Source organism: Melozone crissalis, unplaced genomic scaffold (assembly GCF_028551555.1).
Source record: "Melozone crissalis strain CALT ecotype California unplaced genomic scaffold, PUWL_Pcris_2 ptg000068l_1, whole genome shotgun sequence".
NCBI classification, from domain to species: domain Eukaryota; kingdom Metazoa; phylum Chordata; class Aves; order Passeriformes; family Passerellidae; genus Melozone; species Melozone crissalis.
In genome coordinates, this window is record NW_026535846.1 from 17,909,608 (window position 1) to 17,933,461 (window position 23,854).

The 23,854-nt window shown below is 47.9% G+C and overlaps 2 protein-coding genes across 2 annotated transcripts; one reads left to right on the forward strand and one right to left on the reverse strand.

Moving 5' to 3' along the window:
* The first annotated feature begins 384 nt into the window (after positions 1–384).
* Positions 385–1,534, forward strand: GPR174 (G protein-coupled receptor 174). The gene has a single exon (XM_054289642.1). The coding sequence runs from the start codon at positions 388–390 to the stop codon at positions 1,363–1,365; it is 978 nt and encodes a 325-aa protein (XP_054145617.1). The 5' UTR covers positions 385–387; the 3' UTR covers positions 1,366–1,534.
* An 8,214-nt stretch (positions 1,535–9,748) lies between these two features.
* ITM2A (integral membrane protein 2A) lies at positions 9,749–19,463 on the reverse strand. The gene is made up of 6 exons (XM_054289689.1): positions 19,308–19,463; positions 15,651–15,782; positions 15,240–15,428; positions 14,072–14,182; positions 12,852–13,002; positions 9,749–10,825 (listed from the first exon to the last, which is right to left on the reverse strand). Exons 1-6 carry the CDS (start codon positions 19,389–19,391, stop codon positions 10,737–10,739), a joined length of 756 nt encoding a protein of 251 aa, XP_054145664.1. The 5' UTR covers positions 19,392–19,463; the 3' UTR covers positions 9,749–10,736.
* Positions 19,464–23,854: the final 4,391 nt, after the last annotated feature.

The window sequence follows — 23,854 nt, forward strand, 5'->3', positions numbered from 1 at the left end:
CTTCCAGCCGTGGGGCCACATCAGCTGCTGAACTCCTGTGCTGAGAGGAGAGGCTGAAATGCCCCCCAAAAGGTGACAGACACCCAGCTCTGGTGAGGAATTGTCCCCTTGGACACAGCGATGCTTTTCCTGGCGTGGATTCCTCCTGCCCACCCCGCAGGTGACCCCAGCGAGCTCTGACCGATGAGCCGGACACTGGAATTAACTCTGCCCGTGATGAGCCGGTGAGCGCAGATTCCAGGGCTGGACTGTTCCCCTAACATTAATAAATAAATAAAAATATATTTATTTTTATATTTCCTTTGGATCCTGAGCCCCCCTGGCTGCAGCACAGGCAGGATGGACCCGTGAGGATGCCGGGGCTGAGCTCGGAGCCGGAGCACAACCATGAACAGCAGCTCCAACTGCAGTGAGACAGACCTCAAGCCCTACTACGCCGTCACCTACACGGTGATCCTGATCCCCGGGCTCATCGGCAACACCCTGGCCTTGTGGGTCTTCTATGGCTACATGAAAGAGACTAAGAGGGCCGTGATATTCATGATCAATTTAGCCATTGCTGACTTGTCACAGGTGCTGTCCTTGCCCCTGAGGATTTTTTACTACCTGACGGGCACGTGGGAGTTCGGGGGAGGTCTCTGCATGCTCTGCTTCTACCTGAAGTACGTCAATATGTACGCCAGCATCTACTTCTTGGTGTGCATCAGCGTGAGGAGGTACCTGTTCCTCATGCACCCCTTCAAATTCAGTGACTGCAGGCGTGTCTGTGATGTCTACATCAGCATCGTGGGCTGGGTCGTGGTCTGTGTGGGGTGCCTGCCTTTCCCTCTCCTCAGGATGCAGCACCAGGAGGACAAAAATGCCTGTTTTGTGGATCTTCCCATCAAGAAACTTGACCTGCCCACCTCCATCACGCTGATGACCATAGGGGAGTTGGTGGGGTTTGTCACCCCCCTGCTCATCATCCTGTACTGCTCCTGGAAGACAATCCTATCACTAAAAGAGAGGCACTCTGCTTCCCGGGACCTGGGCGAGAAAAAGAAGGCTTTAAAGATGATCCTCACCTGCGCCCTGGTGTTCCTGATCTGCTTTGGACCTTACCACATCAGCTTCCCCCTGGATTTCTTTGTGAAAACGGGGCAGATCCAGGAGGGCTGCGTGCCCATCTCGGTGTTCCACGCCGTGGCTTTGTGCCTCGCCAGCCTCAACTCCTGCGTGGATCCCATCATCTACTACTTCACCACGGACGAGTTCAGGAGACGCCTCTCCAGGCAGGACCTGCAGGACAGCATCCATCTCCAGCACCTCAGCCACGGCAGGAGGCACTCCAGGGATGTGCTTGGGGAGGACACCACAGAATACTGATTCCCAGCACTCCCAATGTTCATGACATTTTGGCCTTTGCCGCAGTTTTTTTCCCCCAGGACACTGAGAACAACAACTCAAACTTCTGCTTTCGGTGAGGGTTGGAATAAACAAACAACTCCCACCCTCAAAAATACCCAAACCTGACCAAAAACGTGTTGATTTAATACTTCAGGTGCACATTTTCACTGAGTAGAAATAGGAGCATTTCCATTCCCCAGCTGGGCAGCAGGAGGTCACAGACCATGGGAGAGGTGACCCATGTCCCTCTGTCACCCATGGCATCACCCAGCCACGTCCCGGTCAGCAAGAAACAGCAAAGATTCTGGGGTCTTGCTGTGCAGAAAGAATTTGATCCTAAATACCACTGGATGCCACAATATTCTCTGTTTCTGAAACACAAGACAATTCAGCAGAGACTGATTCTCCATGGAGTGCCCAGAGCCTGCTCCAGCCACGCTGAGCATGGGGTGAGGAGCAGAAGGTGGCCCCAAAGGATTTCCCATTTAAATAATTAATGAAGCCTCATTTGGGGGCGTAGCAGATGCCATCACCCCAAATCACACAGCCAGGGAAGTTCCACACACTATTTTTCTGCCATCAGTTCCCACTTCTGGGTGCAAAGACAAGGGTTAGAGCCAGGCCTTGGGTTTTGAACTATGGGGTTGTGCTTGGGGGGTATTTATTCAAGCCAGGTGTCCATCAAGCCTTTCAGGTCCTCTTTTCACCAAAAATGGGGCAAATGATTTCCTTTCACTGATAACTGACCCACAGCCATCACATCCACTCCTCACTAACAGCAGCATTATTCCAACAGAGGATCCAAACCTTTCCAAAGTTTGCTGTAATGGGAACTCCCTGGAATCAAAGTCGAAGGTGCCACGAGAGATTTTTAATAAGGGCTCAAAAGTGGATGTTGTTTTAATATTTGCTTTAAATTCAAACCAAAGAGACTTCAGGCTTCATTTGCACCTTCTTGTAAAACGTTATTTTTCTGTGACAGTATCATTTTTTATTTATGCAAATGTTGGCTTATAATTTATATAAGGGAAAGACACATTTTAGGAAAATTATGTGTGTCAGAACACAAGAAGTTTGTTTTCTTTTCAAAAGCTTTTTCATATAATAAAAGAAAACTCCACCACCTCTTCCCTACAGGAATCTGAGCCAGTGCCTGATGGCTGAGCAAGCACTGATAATCCATGGAAAACACATTCACAGTGACAAAAGAAAATATTTATTTTTATATTTCCTGTTGTATATAATAAAATAATCATTTCTAAAAATGTTTTTAAAATGTAATTCCTGGCTCCTTCTCCCCCCTGCATCACCTATACATATGAACATGTGGCAGCACCTGGATTTGGTGCCTCTTGAGCACCTGCAGAACATTTTAGATGCTTCTCTGAAATTATTTGACTCTTCTTGTTGCACTGGGGAGGAAAGGCAAGGGCCAGGTTTCCCAGGATAATGGGAATTCCTCCAGCTGCAGGAATCCAGCCCATCCCTGTCCCTTCTGGCCACCATGAGAGGGGACCAGGGTGGCCCTGTCCAACCCCCCAGAGTCACTTTTAGCCCCTGAGGGGAAAAGTTGTTACATAAAGTGCTGTCAGAAGTTGAGAAATTGTTCAGAGACAGAAACCTCAAGCAGCTGAAGTTTTCCACCCAGAAAATCCTGTGGGTGCAGCAGCACCTTCCCCCCTGCCCCTTACTCAAATGAGTGTCAATGATCTCTTTTTACAGGAAGTGCAGTGGTTGGGGTTGGGGACACGAGATGAATTCAGGGGACACCTCCTGCCCTCCCCAGCCACCTCTGCTCCAGGTGGGGCCACACTGAGCTCCCACAGCCCCTGGGGATGCTGCCACCACCAACTGCAGGATGAAGTTGTTCCTTAGATAAGCAGCAGGTGGATTTTCATGCCGTGGGTATTTTTGCCATGCTCTGTATTTTTAGTGTCTCAGGATCCACGAGCTGAACTCAGTGATCCTTAGGAGTCCCTTCCAACTCAGAATATTCTAAAATAATCTGGATAATCTGCAGCGCTGGAATGGGAATCTGAATGAGAATGTAACTGAGAACAAAAATGCCCAAAGCCCAAAATGTCTCCTTTATTCTGCAGGAAGGGTTTCCTCTGGTTGTTATCACTGAGCAGCAAAGCCCTGAGCTCTGCCCATGCCCTCGCCAGGCTGGCTCTGGGCTGAAGGGCCAGGGGGCTTCTGGGCACAGAATCAGCTTTAATTCCTGCTGGGCCAAAGGAAAGCCATTGTGGCAGAGTGCAGCCCCAGGGGTGCTTTGAGGGAGCTTGATCTGTTCAGAATGAGCATGAGGGTTTTGGGAGCCTTCCTCACACCCGGCACAAGGTGGCTGAGGGTGCAGGGTTGGGGGGAGCAGTTCTGGGTCTGCTCCAACCCTGCCCCATTTCCATCGGCTCCCTTCCCTTCCCTTCCCTTCCCTTCCCTTCCCTTCCCTTCCCTTCCCTTCCCTTCCCTTCCCTTCCCAAACCTTCCCAAACCTTCCCAAACCTTCCCAAACCTTCCCTTCCCAAACCTTCCCTCTCCTCCTCCTCCTCCTCCTCCTCTCCTGCAGGATTTGTGCCCCAGCCTCGGGGCTGGTGGCATCTCACAGAGCTCAGAGCCCCCAGCCACCTCCTGCCCTGTGTCCTCCAACATTTCCAGCACCCTCCTCATCCTCTGCCACCACCACGAGCCATCCATGGAATCCCAGAGATCTCATTTTGCCATGGAAATGGCTGATTTACAGCTTCTCCTACCAAATAATTTTTGTCCTCTCTCACATCTTTCCTTTACCAGCACTGTTTTATTTGCTGTTTTGTCACATGGTTGCTCAACATCCTGAGCACAGTCCCCGTTTCTCTGTAACTCGTTAGATTTTCCTGCTGGGGTTAAGGCAGCTTTGACACATTTTACTGCACTTTTTACTTCCTTTTTCACTTTGCTGTTAAAAATGAGCCTCTGCCCCAGCTCACAGGGTGTAAATGCACACACAGAGCACCCTGGCACTGCTGGACTCTGTTCCTCAGACCTCAATAATTGAAAACAACCTCCAGAGAGTGACCCAAATATGAGTCCACAATATCCAACACAAAAATAAAAAGCTAAAATCTTGTCAGAGATGTTTTGATAAACATCATGACCAAAAATAAGCTGGATCCATCACGGCAGTGCCTGGTTCATGCTGCCAGTTAAGTCAGGGCAGAGGAGCTGCAGCCTTTGGGGTGATAAACTCTGAGAATTTGATCGACACCATCTACACCATCTACCAAATATCTGATTTAGAAAAAAGGTTTGGTTATGTAAAACCATGAGAACAAAATAACAGAGAAAAAAATGTAGTAATGTCATTGCTTCAGAGGGCAGCTCACTTTTTCCTCAGACACTCACAAATTTGGTTTTCCCTCAATCAAGGAGAAAAACAGGGCCTGAGAAATGCCCCAGCAGGCAGCAATGCAGGGCAGGCTGTGCTCAGCCACCTCCACCACAGCAAACCCTTGGAGATGGGGGAAAGGAGGAGCCGTGGCTTTGGAGAATCCCCAGGGGTGCAGCAGTGCCCTGAGACCCCTGAGCTGCACTCAGTGGCTTTGGAGCATCCCCAGGGATGCAGCAGTGCCTGTGACCCCTGAACAGCATCCTGTGGCTTTGGAGAATCCCCAGGGGTGCAGCAGTGCCTGTGACCCCTGAGCAGCATCCTGTGGCTTTGGAGAATCCCCAGGGGTGCAGCAGTGCCTGTGACCCCTGAACAGCACTCAGTGGCTTTGGAGCATCCCCAGGGATGCAGCAGTGCCCTGTGACCCCTGAGCAGCTCCCCGTGGCTTTGGAGCATCCCCAGGGATGCAGCAGTGCCTGTGAGCCCCGAGCAGCACGGGAGCTGAGGGAAGGCAGCTCACAGAAGGATCTGATAAGCACAGAGCCCTTCCTGTGCCCCCGGGCTGCTCACGGGAGGCAGCAGCAGCAGCAGCAGCCCTGCTCACCACAGAAGTGCCGAAGTGCCGTGTGTGAAAGTCTGATCCTCCCGCCTGTTTGGGGTTTTTTGGTCATGAGATGAGGAGGCAAAGCTGTAACTGCTTCCAGCTTCAGGCTGGGTGATGACACACACTGGTAAGGGAAGTGTGGTCTGAAGTGGGGCTTCTACATCACTCTTATTTAAAAAAAAATAATTAAGGATTAATTAGTGCAAAGGGCTGAGAACATGAGATGACAGAAGCTACGACCACCAAGGGCAGAGAATCCAAAGGAGTGAATTATTTATCACCAAGTGAGCACTGAGATCATCACCCACAGAAACAAACAGCCTCCATAGCCCTTCCCTCCCAAGGGATTTTGGGGCATCAGGTGGAAGGTGTGGGTTTGTCCATAGAACCATGGAATGGCTTGGGTGGGAAGGGACCTTTAAAGTGATCTCTTTCCACCCCCTGCCATGGGCAGGGACACCTTCCACTGTCCCAGGCTGCTCCAAGCCCCATCCAGCCCGGCCTTGGACATTTCCAGGGATCCAGGGGCAGCCACAGCTTCACTGGGCACCCTGTGCCAGGGCCTCCGCACCTCATCACCCTCACAGGGAAGAATTCCTTCCCAATATCCCATCTAAACCTCCTCCATCCATGGATCCATTTCTGATGAATTCCACATGCTGACACTCTCATTCCAGAATAAAAGCACTGGGTTCCACACCAACAAGGAATTAGGTTTGTGGGAAGGAAGTTCCTTGTTCCAGAATCAGGTGTCCACCCATGGATTTAACCCACAACAGCTCCAAACATCAACAAGCCCTAAAATGGAACAGCTCAGGAGACCCCAAACATTTCTGCAAGACACAAACCGCCATCCACAGTGAGAATGAATCTGCAGACAGGAAATCCACTCTCACATCTGTTAAGGTGGAATTCAGGGCTGTCACAGCACAAAAAGAGAGAAAATACATTCAAGTAAACAGAATAGTTAAACTATAAGAAATAATTTCCTTGGGAGTTGGAGTGGGAGGTGGAGAGCCTCTAATTACTCTCAAGACAGGAAATACACCCATCCTATTGCCTAGGTAATATCACAAATATATACTCATAATGAAGAAATAATGTTAATGCAATAATGTTACTGTAATTATCCATATTGTAATTATTTTGGTGGCAGCCTGGAAGCTTCAATCAGCGCTGGCATTTGGGCTCTGTGCCACAGCTGGCAGCAGAGCCATCCCCCACCCGGCCTGGAATTAGGACAGGCAAAGCAGCTTTAATCCTTCCAAGCCTGACCTCGAGCTCAGCCCTGCCAGGGGGGAGATTCAGCCACAAACTGGAGGTTTCGGGGGCTGCACCCCCTTTGTCTGGTCCTACACAGCTCTGCTGTGACCCCACCTGCAGTGCTGTGTCCCCAACACCAGAAGGACGTGGAGCTGTTGGTGTGAGCCCAGAGGAGGCCAGGCTGTTAAGGGGCTGCAGCTCCTCCCCTGTGCAGACAGGCTGGGAGAGATGGGGATGCTCTGCCTGGAGAAGGTTCTGGAAGAAGAGACCTTCCAGTGTCTGAAGGGACTGCAAGGAGGCTGGAGAGGGAATGTTCATCAGGAAGTGCAGTGACAGGACAAGGGGGATTGGGTTCACACTGAAAGATGGGAAATTTGGATATACAGAAAGAATTCTCCCCTGGCACAGGGTGCCCAGAGAAGCTGTGGCTGCCCCTGGATCCCTGGAAGTGCCCAAGGCCAGGCTGGATGGGGCTTGGAGCAGCCTGGGGTAGTGGAAGGAGTCCCTGCCCATGGAAGGGATGGAATGGGATGAGTTTTAAGGTCCCTTCCAACCCAAACATCCTGGGATTTTGGGACATGGGTTCTCTTCAGGTCCAGGGTGCTCAGTGCTCAGAATTCAGCTCACCCCAGACTCTGCTGAGCACAGCTGGATTTTGGGGAATTTTCCAAGAACTAACAAAGTCCTCAGGAGCCAGCCCAGTCTTGCTGGAGCCGCAGTAGGTTCTGTGTCCCCCATCCCTGCACAGACCTGGAGTGCTGCTGGGGTGGGAGGTGACAGTTTCTCACAGCTGCTCTGCAGCAGGCCCTGCACTGAGCTCAGCTTATCATCAGAAAAGCCTGGTTTAGAGAAGCAGTTTATCAAGTCTGAGGTGCTAAAGCTCCTTTTCATACCAGCCTGAGGCCTCAGGGCGTCTTTCAAAGGTCTCCACACTAGGCCTATTTTTTTTTCTGCAGATCTTCATCTCAAGATATTTATATATGTAAAGAAGTTCAATTTTTATAGATTTTTATGTAGAGTAAGCCTGGAGGAGAATGAAGTTCTAATTTAGACCATTGCATACTCTAATGGAAGAGTGTGTCACCACAGCCACCCACACCTCAGTAGTCACACAGAGCAGCAGGTTCTGCAAAGGGCAGCAGCATCTCCTCTGAGAACCAAAATCAACTGTGTTAATAATTGTTTCTCACGTTTTTCTGATTAAAAAAACCCCAAATGAACTCACATGCAATGTTGGAAGAGGGAATATCCAAGTTCTGCATTGCCAGCTTCACATTGGAAAAGGTATTTAAAATTTACATCAAATTTTGAATTTATTTAGTCAGAAAATGAATCTGCCAGCTCCCCCAAGGAAGCTGCCCAAAGTCCCTGCAGAGATATTGCTGATTGTCCCGTGCCCACAGGATGGTTTTGCAGTGAACACAGATGTAAATGAAGCTCTTACAGTAATTGAGTTTGTATTTGCATCCCAGCAGTGTCACCCCCTCAGTCCCCACACCCATGTCTGTAGTTCAGTTCCACTCAGATATTAACAGGGTTTTACACAGGTTAGTTCTGGTATAAAAATGTTTCTTACTATAGATGAAAATGAAGCAAAGACACTGAGCACCAGCTGGATGAAGCTTTGATCAACACAGTTTTAGGGTTTTTTTAGTGGAATAGCTGAAAACCTGTGTGTTGGGTGAATACACTGAGTTTTTACCAGTTACACAGAGTTTACACACAAGTGTTTGCTGCCTGTGCCATCTACTGGTGCAAAGGACTCCTCCAACTCGTGCTCCTTCCTGCTGCTATAGCCCAGCTGAACACAGGAGCGTTTCAAAGCCAAGCACAGCATTAGTAGATCCCAGGAAAACCTTCAAATTCCAGTATTTTGGCTTGAGCACCCAGCCCCAGCCTAAAACACTCAGGGATAGATCACAAGGCCAGCAGAGCACACGTGGGACCAAACCCAGCTCACCTCAGAGCAGGTGAGAACAATCTGTCCCTGGCTCCCTGCCTGGAACATCCAATAACATCTTGAAGAACTGCCTTCACTTTGTTCCAAAGGTACAGAAAGTGTTCCAGCCCATGTGGAAGCAGCTCCAGCATTCCTGGCTGGAGGTGCATCCACTCATGGACACCCTGAGCTGGGGAAAGAACAATCCCTGGGTTTTATTTTCCATAAAATCAGACCTCAGTGATACAAGCAGGTGCTTCTCACCCTCTACAACCAAAACACCTCCAAGTCCTTCCACTGAAGGCTTTAAATGATCCCATCCTGGTTATCCCCCCAGCCAACCCAGAGGAGCAGGAAATCACCCCTTGTCCAACAACACAAAGTATGGAGGAAAAGCTCCCCAGGGCAGCTGCTTGTCCCGGTAACAGCTGTGAGTGAGGGGAGCCTGGCTCACACTGACAGGAATCTGAGCTTTCTACAGCATTTCATTTCACTACATACTTCAGTTCACTGAAATACTCTCCTACACATCTTATTTTAGAGCCAAAGCTCTGGTTTTGGGACACATCCTTAGGGGAAGAGCTGTGTTAGTTTCTGTGCTAAAATTCCTGTGTTCTCCTTTCTCCTGCAAGCAATGACAAAGCAGCAACTCCTACAATCACCTCTCCCTCCCCTGCTCTCTGTGCAGAAATCCTGATTTCCTTCCAGCTGCACAATCCCAGGCACTTTCCAGGAAAGCCACAAGGGGTTCAGGAACACTTTAGCTCTGAGCTCCAGCACTTCCAGGGCAGGACTCTCCTGTCTGAGCTTCCAGCAAAGCTCAGGGTGAGAGCTGAGGGTTCATTAACCTCTGTACAGCCCCTCATTAACACCAGGAACACTTGGGACAGGCAAACCTTCAATCACAGCCTCATCACCAGCAATATTCAAATGAATTGTAAATACACCCTATCCTTGCAGTGAACACCCCAGAGCTGCCCCTGGGGATCCTGTTTGGAGAGCTGTCTGTTCTTCCTTCTGTTCCTCGAGCTGGGCTGGCATCACAAAGCATTTCCACAGCAGCAGAAGAGGAAATTCAGCTTCACAAGCTCAAAAAGAAGTAAGAGAGGTAAGAGAAGAGCAATGCACACTGCCCCAGGCCCACCGCATCACCCCTCACCTCTGAGCCCCAAACACAACACAAACACCAGAGTTTTAGAGAAACATTTATTATAGGGTTGCAGAATTTATGCCAATATAAAGTCCCTTAATAAAACTCTCAAGTTTATCAACTGCAGGACACTAACTCTTCATTCTTTTTAGACTGCAGCTTTCCAAAAAAAGGGAACAATGCTCTGACTGCAGCAGTAATGCTACTTGCTCATAAAAAGTTGATCTAAAAAGTTTTATATAAGCCCAAGTAGTTTAAGTTTACAACTACAGTCACATTCACAAGTGAGCTATACCAGAACAGACCCTGGATAGGAAGTTACAGGATAAACCAAGTCATAACCAAAAATACTGACAAGCTTTAAGAGCAACTCTATCAGAATCTAACAACTAAATGCCACAAAACCAAACTAAGGGAGAAGAACTCAACAAAAGCTCAGGGAAGGTTCCAAATATACATACGAATTCAATACAGTAATTGCACAAAAAGAAACAGGGTAGTGTTAAAGGTTTCTGATCACTGAGCTTGAATTTTACATGCTGCACACATGGTCGTTAAAATAAACCTTTAATGAGCCAGATCAGGAAGGTTTTTGAGCCAGGATACGGAGTGCAGAGCTATTCTACAGAACTACACAAGATGTGCAAACCACAGATTATTAATATTAATCATTCTGTGAAAGTTAAGGTGAACATAACTGGTTCCAGCCAAGGAACTGGTTAACATTTTTATATATATATATTTTTCTGCCATTCCCAGATTACACTAAATCAAACACATTCAACAGATAAACTGATATTAGCCTTCTAAAAAAACCTTACTCAAATTGAAGTTTTACATGAGACAACTAAAAAGTTATACCAAGGATCAACAAAAGCTGAAATGGTGACTTTGTCTTCTGAAATACAAGCAATACACAGAAAATGCATAAGGCTTTTGATTATCACTGCACGGTTTAACTGCAGAAATCGATGTCTAATGCTGACTTCTCCAAGAAGGTGTGACCTGGTCACCTCCCATCTGTCACCTTTCACTGCTGACAGATCTTTGTCTCAACCACGAAGGAGTTTTCGAAGTGTCTGATTGAGTGACAGTTCTCTGCTGCCCGTTTCTGCACACCTGGGGACGAGACAGGACAGAGGCTCAGTGAGAGAAGAGATCCCCAGCCCAGAGCAGGCACTGCCAGCCTCCCACCACTGCAAGACACAACAACCATTCAGTGCACTGAGCTCCTCCAGCCAGGAATTCCACCAGAGCCAGCTATGGGGCTGTTTTCCACCCCAAATCCCTCACCCAGTGTGCATTTGCAGAGCACTTCACCTTGGGAGGATTTAGCTCACTCTGGTTCTTCCTAACACTATTAAAGTGATTTTCTCTATTTTGGGACCTGCCAGCACTGGGTCTGACCCAGGCAGTTTACCTGTATCAGCTGTGGTTCAGTAAGAGACAGGAACACATCAGTCTCACCATCAAAGAGCTGCTCTCCTCAACCCTTCTATTTGCAATAATTCAGAAGGATTTGGTTTGTTTAATAAGCAGAAAATTGTTCAGATGAAGCAAGACAAGCACCAGCTCTTAACCCAACCCCAGCAGGGCACTGCTTTGGTTTACAAACACCTAAAATCCAGGCTGTCCTTCAATCCCAAGGCATCAGGATGCAGGTGAAGTTTCCAGAGCCCACCTAACAGCCTAACCTGTGTTTCTCCCACACCTCTCCAAGCTACAACTCCAGGGAATTGACACAGCACCTGAGGTCAGTTTGATCTAAGAGAACACACAAACTCCACAAGAGCTGAGAGCCAAGGCAGCACTAGCTAAATGAGAATAAATGAAAAGACTTTTTCAGGGAAGTTCCAGGAGTTCATCCATTGCAGTCTCATTTCTGTGACACAGCTCGTACACTGTGTGCTAGAAATGAGATGGGGAAGGCAAGGCAAGACTTGTCCCTGAACAATTTTCTCCTCAGTTGGATCAGATTTCCCACCCTCTCCCCTCCACAGGCAAACAAGGAGAGTTACAGCACAGCGGCTGTACCAGGAAACGTTTTCCATTTACCAGAATCCTTTTGTACAAGTTCTCTGCAGGAATCTTTTACTCTGCAGCAAAGATATCAACAACATGTTAGAGCAGGATGATTTCAGGGAACATCATAAACACTCTTCACAGAGCTGTCTACAGACTCAGCAGCTGTCAATTTAGCCTTGTTCCCAAAATCATTCTCACAACAGCAGTCACACGCCTCTGCCTCCCATGAGGGCAGGGTGTTTAGTGTTCCTTCATGTGCCCTGCACAGAACCCCTCTGCTGCTCCCTCAGAGGGAGCCTTGCCTCCATCCACAACAGGATGTTGTGTGCAGCAAGCAGCAGATGCAGCTCCTGATGCTGCAACTGGGCTGAGGAAACTCTTGCCTAAGAGCTTGGCAGCCAAACCAGAGCACAGAGTCCTGACAAACCAAACATTTGCATTCTGAAAGGCTCTAACTGACAAAGGGTTAGCTCACTGTGTTTGGTGGGAGCAGCAAATATGAAATGCTCTGAGCTACAGTGAAACAAAATTCATGATGGCAGATTTCTTCCCCCCAGGCCTTGTCCCAGCAGTCAGAGCAGACACCTCAGCTCAGTCCCTGGCAGGGGGTGGCAGGAGCACACAGGCAATAAAGAACCAGAGCTCAGCAGTTCCTCTGGAGTGTTCTTCCTCTTTCAGAGAGGAAGCCTGGGATGTCCGGAGTTCACTGTTCAATTCTTTTTTTTTTCAGAGCAAGTACAGCAGAATAAAATGTTTTTATTTGGTGCTCCTGTAACCCAGTTTTAGATAGGGCAAGGACAGAATAAGCTGTGCCTACAGAGACTCACATTATCTGATGGATTATATGAATTTTAGGGTCAAACCAACTTATAACTTCAACCAAAAATTAGAACAGAAACAAACTTAAATTTGGTTTGGGCATGTAACCTGTAATTGTGTAACTGAAACTTTCTCAGCATGTTCAAATGACAGTTCACATTCAAACAGGAAGGGAAGGGAAATACCCAGCAGGGCCAGGAGTAGCCTCAGCTTCTGCTGAACACTGAGATTCCCCAGATTAAAAACTCCCCAGGTTCAAGTATTTATCCCTTCCCTTTGCTTTTTCCTGAGGGGAACTTACCCACGGTTTGGTCTCTGCGCTGGAGCCTGAAGGTCTCTTTGCCCACACAGAGCTGGTAGATGAAGATGCCCAGGTCAGACACGTTATCGATCTCCTCGGTCACCACCATCTCCTCACGCACCAGGTACGTCTGGGGCAGGTAGGAGCCAGTCTGGAAGAGACAAAGCCTGAAGGTACAGACTGCTGCTACCAAGGACAAACCACACATTTCACTCTCTGCTCTGGAAGGGATTCAAGCAGCAGAGTTACAATACCAACATACACTGAGCTCAGCCAGGGAAGTTAAAAACTCACAGAGGCCATTTCCAACAGCTGCAGTCACATCCAAACAAAGCACAATGAACCTCAACTCTGCAAGCCTCATGTGAAGCAAATGTAAATAGAACCTGGTCAGGTTTATCTGTACACAAAGTTTGCAGCTAAAGAGAAGAAAAATATTGTGAAAGACTCCAGGTTTGAGGCAACGTAATTCTGATATAAAAAAGGCAAGGCAACCTACAAAAGGCTTCACCAGATGCTCCCAGCACTACTGAAACAGCTTCCTAACCCCCAACTCCTAAAAACAGTGGCAGGGACATACACTTAAAACTCATCTTCATGGAGCTATAAAAAAATGCAACAAGCAAAACTAGACCAGTGGCTTCTAGAACCAGGTGTAAGAGAGACAATAATTTTTTTTTAAAGTCCATTTGATGCATGATAGCCAAGTACTGCATTTAACTGGGAAGCAGCAGCCAGCTCTATCAACTTGACCCATAAATCATCTTGGAAAAACACCAGTTTTAGTCACTGAAGAGTCAAATGCTTGTGGTGATCTCATAACTGTAGTGCCAATAACTGGGGAACAAGTTCACATTGTTCTTTTCAGCAAAACCCTCACGGGGCGAGTGAGCTTGCCCAGAGTAACTCTCAGGTTTAGGCTTTCAATCATATTTGGAGCTTTATCAAATTCCTTTCTAACAGCTAAATTTAACCTTATCTGCTGGTTGCTTTCAGCTCTCATAAAGCCAGGTATTAATAAGAGCATTAGGCATGAATCTACTCAACATAATATACACTGACAGCTGGCCTTAACTTCAGTGCAGTGACTGAGCCGGGGGATTATGGACTTTGATGGAGGGAGGACTGTTCTAGCAAGGGCCTGGAGTTCAGGAGCAGCACCCAGCACTCTCAGCAAAGGCAGGCTGTCAGCAGAACCCAGCAGCAAAGCTCCCACATACCGCCAGCTTGGCAAAGAGATCCATCAGATTCCTTGGAGGCATGACTATGGAAGTGTTCAGCGGGATCACGTAGCAGTTCCCCAGCTGCAGGTCCAGATATGCTGTCAAAAGCTGTTTAAAAACAAGTTTTTAATTAGTCAGGGGGCCTTTGATTAGGAGAACACAATTCTACCAGGAGCAAGGCAACCTAAAAAGGCTGGAGATCACTCACAGCTACTACAAAAGTGATGCATTCAGGAAGTGCCCAGTGCAAGAACTGAACTGTTACCACTTTGGCAAACCAGCAATAGTTTAAAAAACTTTCCAGATGAGAGAAAGCTGAATATAAAAGCAGCTTCTGCCATAATTGTAAAGGAGTACAGTTTGTACTAACACAGAGGAAGTATTTGGGAGTATGATCTCATAACTGAAAAGGTCTAATTAAGCACAGTGCAAACAAAAGGTATCCAGCTGCTGATAAACAATGATTCCCTTTAAATAGTTCTTCAGGAAAAGTCTTAGTCCCTACAAAAATCTCATCAGCATTGCCACTGAGCACAAGAACTGCAGCAAGTAGAATTATCTGTTTATTCTATCTGCATTGCCAAGGCTGGATTTACAACCAACCTCCGAGAGCTTTTACAGCTGACTGGGGATAATGTTAACACTATCAACACAGCTTTGATAGAAAAGTCAAATTAAAGCCACCCTCTCCTCTTTGCTTTAAAGGAACTCCATGCAACTCCATACAGAAACTACCACAGCACTGTCAGGTTACAGGTTTCAGCTACTTGAAGTGATTTCTCAATGCCCTTCTCCAAGGCTGACACCTGTTTGCAATTCTACATTTTGCTGTGATGTTGTGCTGAGTCCTCAGTCCCTTAACTCACATTTATGATGTTCTCCATTTACATGGGATTCTTTATCCAACAGCAAGTGGCGCTTTCAGATATCCCATGTGCAACAACAGAGTTGCACAGCACTGAGATGCATTTTCTGGGAAACAACTCAGAGCTCCTACCCACAGTGACTGCACCACCCGTGCAGAGTTAATCCCTCTGTTGCAGAGGTCACAGGGTCACAGCTCTGCCACGCTTAAACCCAAGGAGCAGCCTGTGCTGCCGCGAGCTCTGCAGCCCCGAGCCGATCCCGGAGCCGATCCCGGAGCCGCGGGTGCCCCCGCACTGACCCTGTCGAAGTCGTGCACGATGGCGGCGGGGTCGCTGTCGGAGAACTTGGGCACGGGCACGTCGATGATGGCGATGTTGTCGTCCTCGCGGATGTCGGCCTCCTCGGCGATGGGCAGGAAGTACGGCTCCACCGCGCGCTCCCGCGCCTCGTTCTCAAAGTAGCACATCTCCCCACGGTACACCTTGTGCTGGGACACGAGCGAGGGCAGGGAGTCACACAGCAGCTTCAGCACCACACGGCCAACATTAACCCTTCTGCTGAGACTGAGCGCAGCTCTGACACGCCCAAAGGACGCACACTCGGCGTGTCCTCATCATCTCTCCTTCCCCCTCATCTTTCCAGTCTAGTGATAATCCATTTATTCTTTTTTAACCAATGCTGTTTAAATAAAAAGGAACTCTCAAATTACCTTTGGCATGAAGTACTTGTAGATGCAGGCTCCACCCACAACAACTCCTGCCAAGATGAAGGCCAGGCCCAGCAGAGTCAAGAGACATCTTCCAGATGAGTTTTCACCCCTGTGTGTGGCAACTTCTGGGTCCTTTAAATAAAGAAGGGGAGAACTGAGAAAGGGCAGCTGCTCTGAATTTAAAGAAAGTTCTTATCAACTGTTTCACTTTGATCCACTGTCTACTATTTCTTCTAGGTGTGGGAATTACAGGTCAGCATCCTAAAATAAAACACTCACATGAAACATTAAGACCAGTTTTCAAACAGCACCAAGAGTATTTTCTGAGTTAGAGGATGTTTTCTAGACAAACCTTTGTCCAGAAACTATTTGAGATGCGCAAAACTTAAATAACTGTAACAAAAGATGCTGTGCTGCAGCCACACTGTAGTACAAAGAGCAGGATTTGTACATCAAGGTCATTAAAGGCACACAGTGTCTTCAGGCCTCTTCCCAAAAGCCTCTTCCCCTCCTCCTCTCACTGTCACGTGCATTAACATCACTTTTCCTCCCAAAGCTGGATTAGCAGAAGCAGCCAAGATGCAACTTTGGCTCTTGGCTGGGGAACAGACAACTGACACGAGTCACCAGCTTTTGGAACTTTTAATATGCACAAGCCAAGTCCATTATGAAGGAAAACGACTCGTCAGCTTAAACACAGCTTCCAGTTATGCCAAATAAAAACAAGTCCCCGTGGCACATCCTACCTTGCAGCCTCAAAATAACTTTTCTCCTACTCAAATCTCAGGAAGTTTTGTTTCTAACAGCCTGGAACTTCTCTCTTTAGCTCAGCAGCTTGTTTTCCCCCACCCAATGTTCTCTCAAACAAAAGATGACTGCACCCATAGGAAACTACTCTCCCGGTGGTGGGAAGTTGTGCAATCCTCACTGCAAAGGCAGAGGTGGTGTCTGAAAGGAAAATTTAACCTTCCAGAGCTCCTCCAGCACCTTCCCAGACTTCCAGCTGCAAGCCAAGTGAAGAGAACAGCAGAAGTGCTGTCAAATAGCAAACAATCAGAAGAGACATTCCCTCCTGGAACCACACACTGGGCTTGAGTCTTTAAAAGGAAAAAACAAAACACAAAAACAACCACCAAACCCAAAATGTTTAGATAACCCCTATATTTGGTCAAGAATGTCCCTTTAATGATTCCTGACTCCAGGATTTAATAGCTTGCTTTCAAGATCTGCTCTTTGTCCCAGCCAGGAAGGAAGAAAATCGGATTTCACAGTAAAAGATCTTTTCCTTTGAGGTGTTCCCAGAATCAGTGGCTGGGCTGGGCACAGCAGCTTCCATGGCCTTTCTTTATTTGGGTCCTGCAGAACACAACACATTTAGTGACCTGTGTTCCCAACAAGCGCCAGCATTATCACCAGGGCTGCAATATTCCCAAGCTCAGCAAGATGCAGCAGCATAAAAGTCAAAGCCATCAGTTATGCAAGTGCTGAAACAAACCCCAAGCTGTTTTGTGAAAGTCAATACTCCCACATTCCGCTCGCGCATCCTCCAAACACAAAAATGTTGGTTCAGCAGGACACAAGCTGCTACAACTGGCATGCGAAGCATTTGTTAAAAAAGAAACCAACTACAAAAACCAAAGCCAAACCCTGGTTTCAAGTCAGAGTGATGCCACATCGCTGTGGCACTGTGTGAAAATCCCTTTTCAGGGTTAAGCAGCTGTAAGATGGAGATTAATTCTGTTCTCTCCACGTTCTCCCACCCTCACCTCCACCTTGGAGCACCTTACTCATCCAGCCTGTCCCTACTTGAACACACCAGTCTGCACCAGTTCTGGCACTGCAGCCATCCCAGAGCAGGGCTGATGTCGACATCTAATTAGCTACACTTGCACTACACCTATTTCAAACAAAGCAAAGGCACTTGAGCATATTAAGCAGCAATGTGGGCAGCTGAACCTGAGAGGGAAGAGTTGTCAGAGCTGCTAAGAGAACACAATAGCAAGATTTTGCTCGAGCAGGTTACAAAACCTCTGCACAAAAGTAACAAGTAAAAATCGTCAAAAACCTACAAAGAAAATGCAGCTCTAAGCTGGAACAAGCAAAGCAAACGAGGGATAAGAGACAAGGAGAAAAATCACTTGTCTTAACCCTGCTGACAGCCCCGAAGAACCTGCAGGGAGAATATCCTGCAAGCTCAAGGGTTTGCAGCAGATACTCCAGGGGACTTTTATTGTGCTGTTTCAGCCAACATTAACCTTTAAGCTTGTTTGCTCTACACAAATATTCCAGCTAAAGAAGACATTAACAACCACTCCAACAAGTTTGTCTTGGTGTAAAATTATGAACTTGATGTTTATATGCAACTCCAAGCCCTGAAGTCAGAGTGAAGAGTTGTTAAAATCCCACGTATGTCTGTGCACACACAGAGAATATTCCAAATTGAGAGGAGCAGCTCTCATGAGAACAGAAAAAAGAGGTGTGCTTATTAGAACTATTCCAGTCAGAACTTTCACAGTACAGAGCTAGTAAATATATGTATGACCAGTTGCCTCAGGAATAGCTGAGGAGTTTGTCCTCAAGAAACTGGCCAGGCTAATGACATCTCCAAATTTTAAATCTTTTATCTACCTTATTTTCCCACTTTCTCTCCTTTTGATCCTGTAATTGAATGCTACTGTATTAAATGTGCACGCATCAAACTGACAGCTCAGAAGAGTGCACTGAGCAAGAAAATCACTCTGCATCCCTTCCCCTTCCAAAGGAAGGCTATTTCAGGTGAGCCTGTGTAGGCTGGTAGGGAGGCTGCTTTCCTGATTACAGCTTAGAAGGGAAGAAAAAAAATAGAACTGCAGTCCAATTCCACAAGTTTTGTTGTTTCTAAAATTTTCTTACTCTCCTATTACAAATAAACTCAGCCCATGCCATTTTCCCCGTCTACAGCCACTGATGTATTTACCTACAGGCTGAGCTTCTCCATCTGCCTAAAACGCAGGACACCTTCAAAACAAATTTCCCACAAATTGGGAAAGTTCCACTCGAGCCAGCGACGCGCAGCTCGCTGCGAAGGAAAAGCCAACCACAGGGTGCTCGCCTGGGTTTCTATTTAAAACCCTTTATGGCAGGTTTCTTAATTTAAGCGCGACACCGACGCCTCACCGCAGCTGCCGGGAGGCTCCGAGCGCCGCCGGGAGCGGAGGACGAGCCTCAGCCCGCTTTGTTTGCCTGGGAGGCGCCGAGAGCGAGCGCTGCCCGCGCCGGGGGGGCTCTGCCTGCGCTTCCCCGGCCGGCCCAGGGCCGAGCTGGGAGCTTTAAAGCGCCGTCAGGAAACGCGGCGCTGGCACGGGCCCAGCTCGACATAAACACCCGGTGCCGGCGCTGGCCCGGGGGTGTCACGGGACATCGCACCGCGACAGGGCTGCGGAGCGGGACAGCACCGCGGCACCAGCGCCCCGCGGCCGCTCAAGGCTCAGGGGAGTCGCTCCCTCAGCCGCGGGCAGAGCGCGGCGGGGCGGCCGCCTCACGAGCGAGAGCCCCGCGGCCGCCGCCGTCTCCCCCGGCCGCGAGAAAATGGCGGCGGCTCCGTCTGCTCGCGCCCCCCCTCACACCGCCCCGCTCCGCCCGCCGCCGCCGCCGGCCGGGACACCCCTGTGCCCGCACCTTGTCGGCCACAAGCGCCTCGGCCGCCTCCTTTTTGGGCTCATCCTTGAGAGCGAAGGGCGAGTTGAAGGCGATCTTCACCATGGCGCCAGCGCTGCTGCCGCGTCCCGGAGCGGCAGCGGGGACAGCGCGGAGGGTGGGGCGGGCTCTGCGGTGGCCACGCCCCCAGCCCCGCCCACGGGCACCGCCGGGAGCGCCCCCTGCCGGCCGCGCCCTCACACGGCTCCGTTCCCCGCAGCTCCCCTCAGGCGCAGGGAGCGGGTTCCGACATGGAGAGTCGGGATTAGGGAGGCTGGGAAAGGCTTCCGAAACCATGGAGTCCAGCCTGTGACCGATCCCCACCTTGTCCCCAGCCCAGAACACTGAGTGCCACTTCCAGTCCTTCCTTGGGCCCCTCCAGGGATGAGGAATCCACCACCCCCTGGGCAGCCCCTTCCAAAGTACTTCCCATGGAGAAATTCCTGCTGCTCTCCAAGCTGAATCTCCCTTGACCCAGCCTGAGGCCGTTCCCTCTCCTGTCCCTGTTACCTGGGAGCAGAGCCTCCCCTGGCTGTCCCCTCCTGTCAGGAGTTGTGCAGATCAGATCTCCCCTGAGCCTTCTTTTCTCCAGGCTGAGCCCCCTCAGCCGCTCCTGGGGCTCCCTGGGCACCTGTCCCAGTGCTCTGCCCCCGCCATGGAAAGAATTTCTTCCTCATGTTGAGGTGGAACTTCTTGTGGTTTAGTTAATGGCTGTTGCTCCTTGTCCTGTCACTGGCACCACTGAGCAGAGCCTGGCAGCATCCCCTGGCACCCCTCGGAGATATTGGTGTGGATTGATGAGATCCCTTGCAACCTTCTCTTCTCCAGACTAACCAAGCCCAGCTCCCACAGCCTCTCCTCATCAGAGAGATGCTCCAGATCCCTCATCCTCTTTGTGGCCTCTGCTGAACACTCTCCAGCAGCTCCTTGTCCTTTTTGTCCTCAAGAAACCCAGACCTGGGCACAGCCCTCCAGAAGTGCCTCAGAAGGGAGAATAAAACACTTCATGCATTAGACTGTCTGAAACAATCTGCTCCTTCATATGGATGGAAATCTGTGTCCGTCTCTCTAGAATTTGACTTTACAGCTCTACAAAGAAATCTGGTTTGAATCTGATGCCCACACCATGGAACCCTCCCTCACAGACAGCTGTAATTAAACAGAGCTGAACACTTATGCAAATATTGCAATAAGTAATTCTTCTAAGTGTAAACAACATGCAGTGTGTATTCCAGCATTCAAAGCATGTTCCTGTTATTCCACAGACGGAATACACTGTGTTTCCTTTCAAGATCATAGGTTTGATATTGCTGCCTTTCATCTCCATAAGAGTTTTGATTTTGACTTCAGTCAGGGAAGAACAAACTGTTTTATGTCTATTTAGCCTGACTTGATCTAGTAACAGAAAACACTTTAACCTCGTTTTACCAAGAAACTAGTGAAAAATCAATTTTCATATTTCCTAGCTTTAGTGTGTTGGGAATAAGTCAAGCTCAACCCTCAAAGTCCCTGGAACACAGATTTAGGACAAATCAAGAAGTTTCCTGTATGGCCAATGCAATACCTGCACTCTCCAAACTGGTGGTTGATAAATGCTGTGAATAATTTTTGGTATCTTAATCTAATGTAATTACTTCATGCTTAAACAAATTGACTTTGTCTTCCAATTACCCAACACCTTTATTTGAAAAAGGAGGCAGAAATAAAACTAGAATAGAACACAAATAAACCCCTGTTTTTTATCAAGGCTGGTGTCTGTGCATCCCAGCCTCACTGTCCATGTTCTGTTGCAAGGGGTGGACACACCTGGAAATATTCTGCTCAGAGAAAAAAAAAAGTTAAAGAATAGAAGGGGTCTTTTACATTTATGTGCACTCAAATTTGCAAAACTGGAACTTTCTTATGATTTGTTATAGATTTTTTTTTTTTGTGCATTACTGTAGTGTATGTGACAATAATTTATCTTAACATGTTCAAAACTTATTTAAAATGTGCAGTGTCTGGGAGAGAGTAATTCCAGCATCATCAAACAATTTTACACAGCTGATACTCTCAGTTCAGTCGGCACCAACTCCTTCTACACACAACTCCTACAGTTTTGTAGAATACCAGGTTGGGAAAACATAAGAAAACTCAGATTTTTTTTTCTCCTTCTAGAAATCATCAAGCTGTTTGAATAAATACTAGAGAACCCCATGGGTAACTCCCCCACTTCACCACTAAAATGTTTTTTCACCTTAGTCCAGTTTTATTTCAGACTTTTGCCATATAGTGGTTGCAGTTGGGCCTGGAAATCCCAAGCCATCTAAAGAAGTCATCTCACTTCTTCTTTTGAATTCTGCAATATTTCTGCTTTTCTTTACTATTAAAATACCCTGGGGTTAATTTCCTGTATTTATTCTGAGGTTGTCTTTATCACCTTGGCAGGGAAGAGATTATCTGCTGATACTTCATTATCTTTTCAATCCTTCTGGTGTCTGTAAATTTAAAGCAACACTCCTTTAAAAAATAACAAATACATGGAGTAAGTTGTTTTAGAGAAATTGGGCCAGGGAAAGGAGAACTGGAATGCTGTGGTGACTGTGATGCTGTTACCTCTGCTCCCAGAGAAGAGAACTGAATTTCTTAGAAGTGCCACTAAACCCCAATGCCTCCCTTTTAGCAGCAGTGATGACATAAGGAGCCCAGACAGTCTAAGAATATTAAAGACCAGGCTTTGGAAGGTGAGGCTGTACCTTGTATTGCACCAGGCAGTGACTCAGCAGATAATCCCACTGGAAGCTCCTTTTTGAGCAATCCTGAATTTATTTTTGACGTGTAGGAGGTTTTTTAGCTCTTTTAATATACTTTTTTAAAACTCTAGCCATAAAATGTTTTCACATTTGTTCTATCTCCTTTTTATTTATGCCAGGAGAACCTTTCCTTACTTTCTGGGAACAATGGGATGTTCTATTTATCCTCGTTTTTGAAGTATTCTCACACTTTGAAGTGGAAGGTGCTGTGTATGTGCAGAATCCTGACTCGTGTATCTTGTCCTAGCTGAAACACAGCTGGGAGGAGAAGGAGGCTGCAGGCTGACAGGACATGTGAGCACATGTTCTGCATTTCAGTGGTCACTCACACTCCCTAAACCTGAGTGATGTTTTGTTAGCCCTAAATCCATGCACAGAGTTCAGCACTGAAGTGTAAATTCACTCTGCTGAGCCTCACACCCTCACTGGTACTGCAGAGGTCACAGGGACAACGACTCTCAGAGCCACAACCTGGACTCAAGGTGTAAAGAAACAGCAATTAATACAAGTAATAATTAACTGTTTTAAGTATACACTCTGTCCAGCAGTTGGGTTTTTTATGAACAGTGTAATTACTGACAGAAATGCCATTAAAGTAAACAAGTATGTCATGCAGGGCTGTTAAAAATTAAAGTGAAACTACAAACTCTCTCCTTTCCAAAAGGCCTTCTCCCAGTTTGACATTTTATATTTATCCAGATGTCTGAAGTTCTGCTTTTTGCCTCCAGTCCTTTCCCAACTCTCTTGCAAAGCATTCCTCCCTCAACACCTCCTCCTGTTCTCCCTCACTCTGCAGCTCTGATGTTCCATCTCCATTCCTTCCCTAATCAGTGACCTGGGACCTCTTTCACCTTTCAACCTGTTCCTGAGGCTGTTGATACTGAATCCATTCAAAACTGCAAAACTCAGAGCTGCCAGTTTGGACTTTTGTGGAGGGAAGTTTTTCCCACTAAATTTGGGCTCTTGAGTGAGGATCTGTGTGTCTGGAGAGGAAATGTTGTTTGCTCCACTGCCTTCCCCTACTGCCTGGCAGGCTCCTCTCTACTGCAGCAGTGTTAGATTAGGATCTGCGGCAAGGAAAACACACATTACTCACTTCTACTGATGCCTTGTTACAAAACACTACAACAGGAATGTTTGCTACGTGGAAAGTTGCCTATTTCCATGCAGGGAGAAGTCGGGAGTCCCTTTTCTCTGCAGAGTCCAGCTGTGGGAGGAATGAGAAGAGGGAGCCTGAAAGACACAGAGGTTCTGTTGATGTGGTCAAGTCAGTGTTGAAGAGACCTCACTGCCCACACAGCCATTGCCTCACAGAGCAGAATTCCACACGAAATTCCAGTCCTCTGGAGCATCTGCCAAGCCAGCAGCGTGCCCAGGGTGATCAGCAGCCCCAAAGGATGGAAGGGCCAAATGTGCCTGTGGTGTAACTGCAGTGAGGCAAGCAGAGATCTGTCAGGAACCCGGAGTCCTGGCAGGTCTGTAACAGCATTGCCACACTCTGCTGCTGGAGGAAACCCAACAATGGCTCAAAGCTTAGAGTGTCTTCTACTGAACCGGCCAAATAGACATTTTTGGACAGAGATTTGTGTTTGCCTTGGCACTGAGAGGTGGCATCCGGGATTCCCCCTCTTTCCTTTCAGGCACGCTTTCCCTCAAACCCACTCCAGGAGTTCTCCCTCTGGCCAGGTGGGCTGGCAGAGGCTCAGCTCTTCCAGGGGCTGCTGTAGGGGAGGAGCC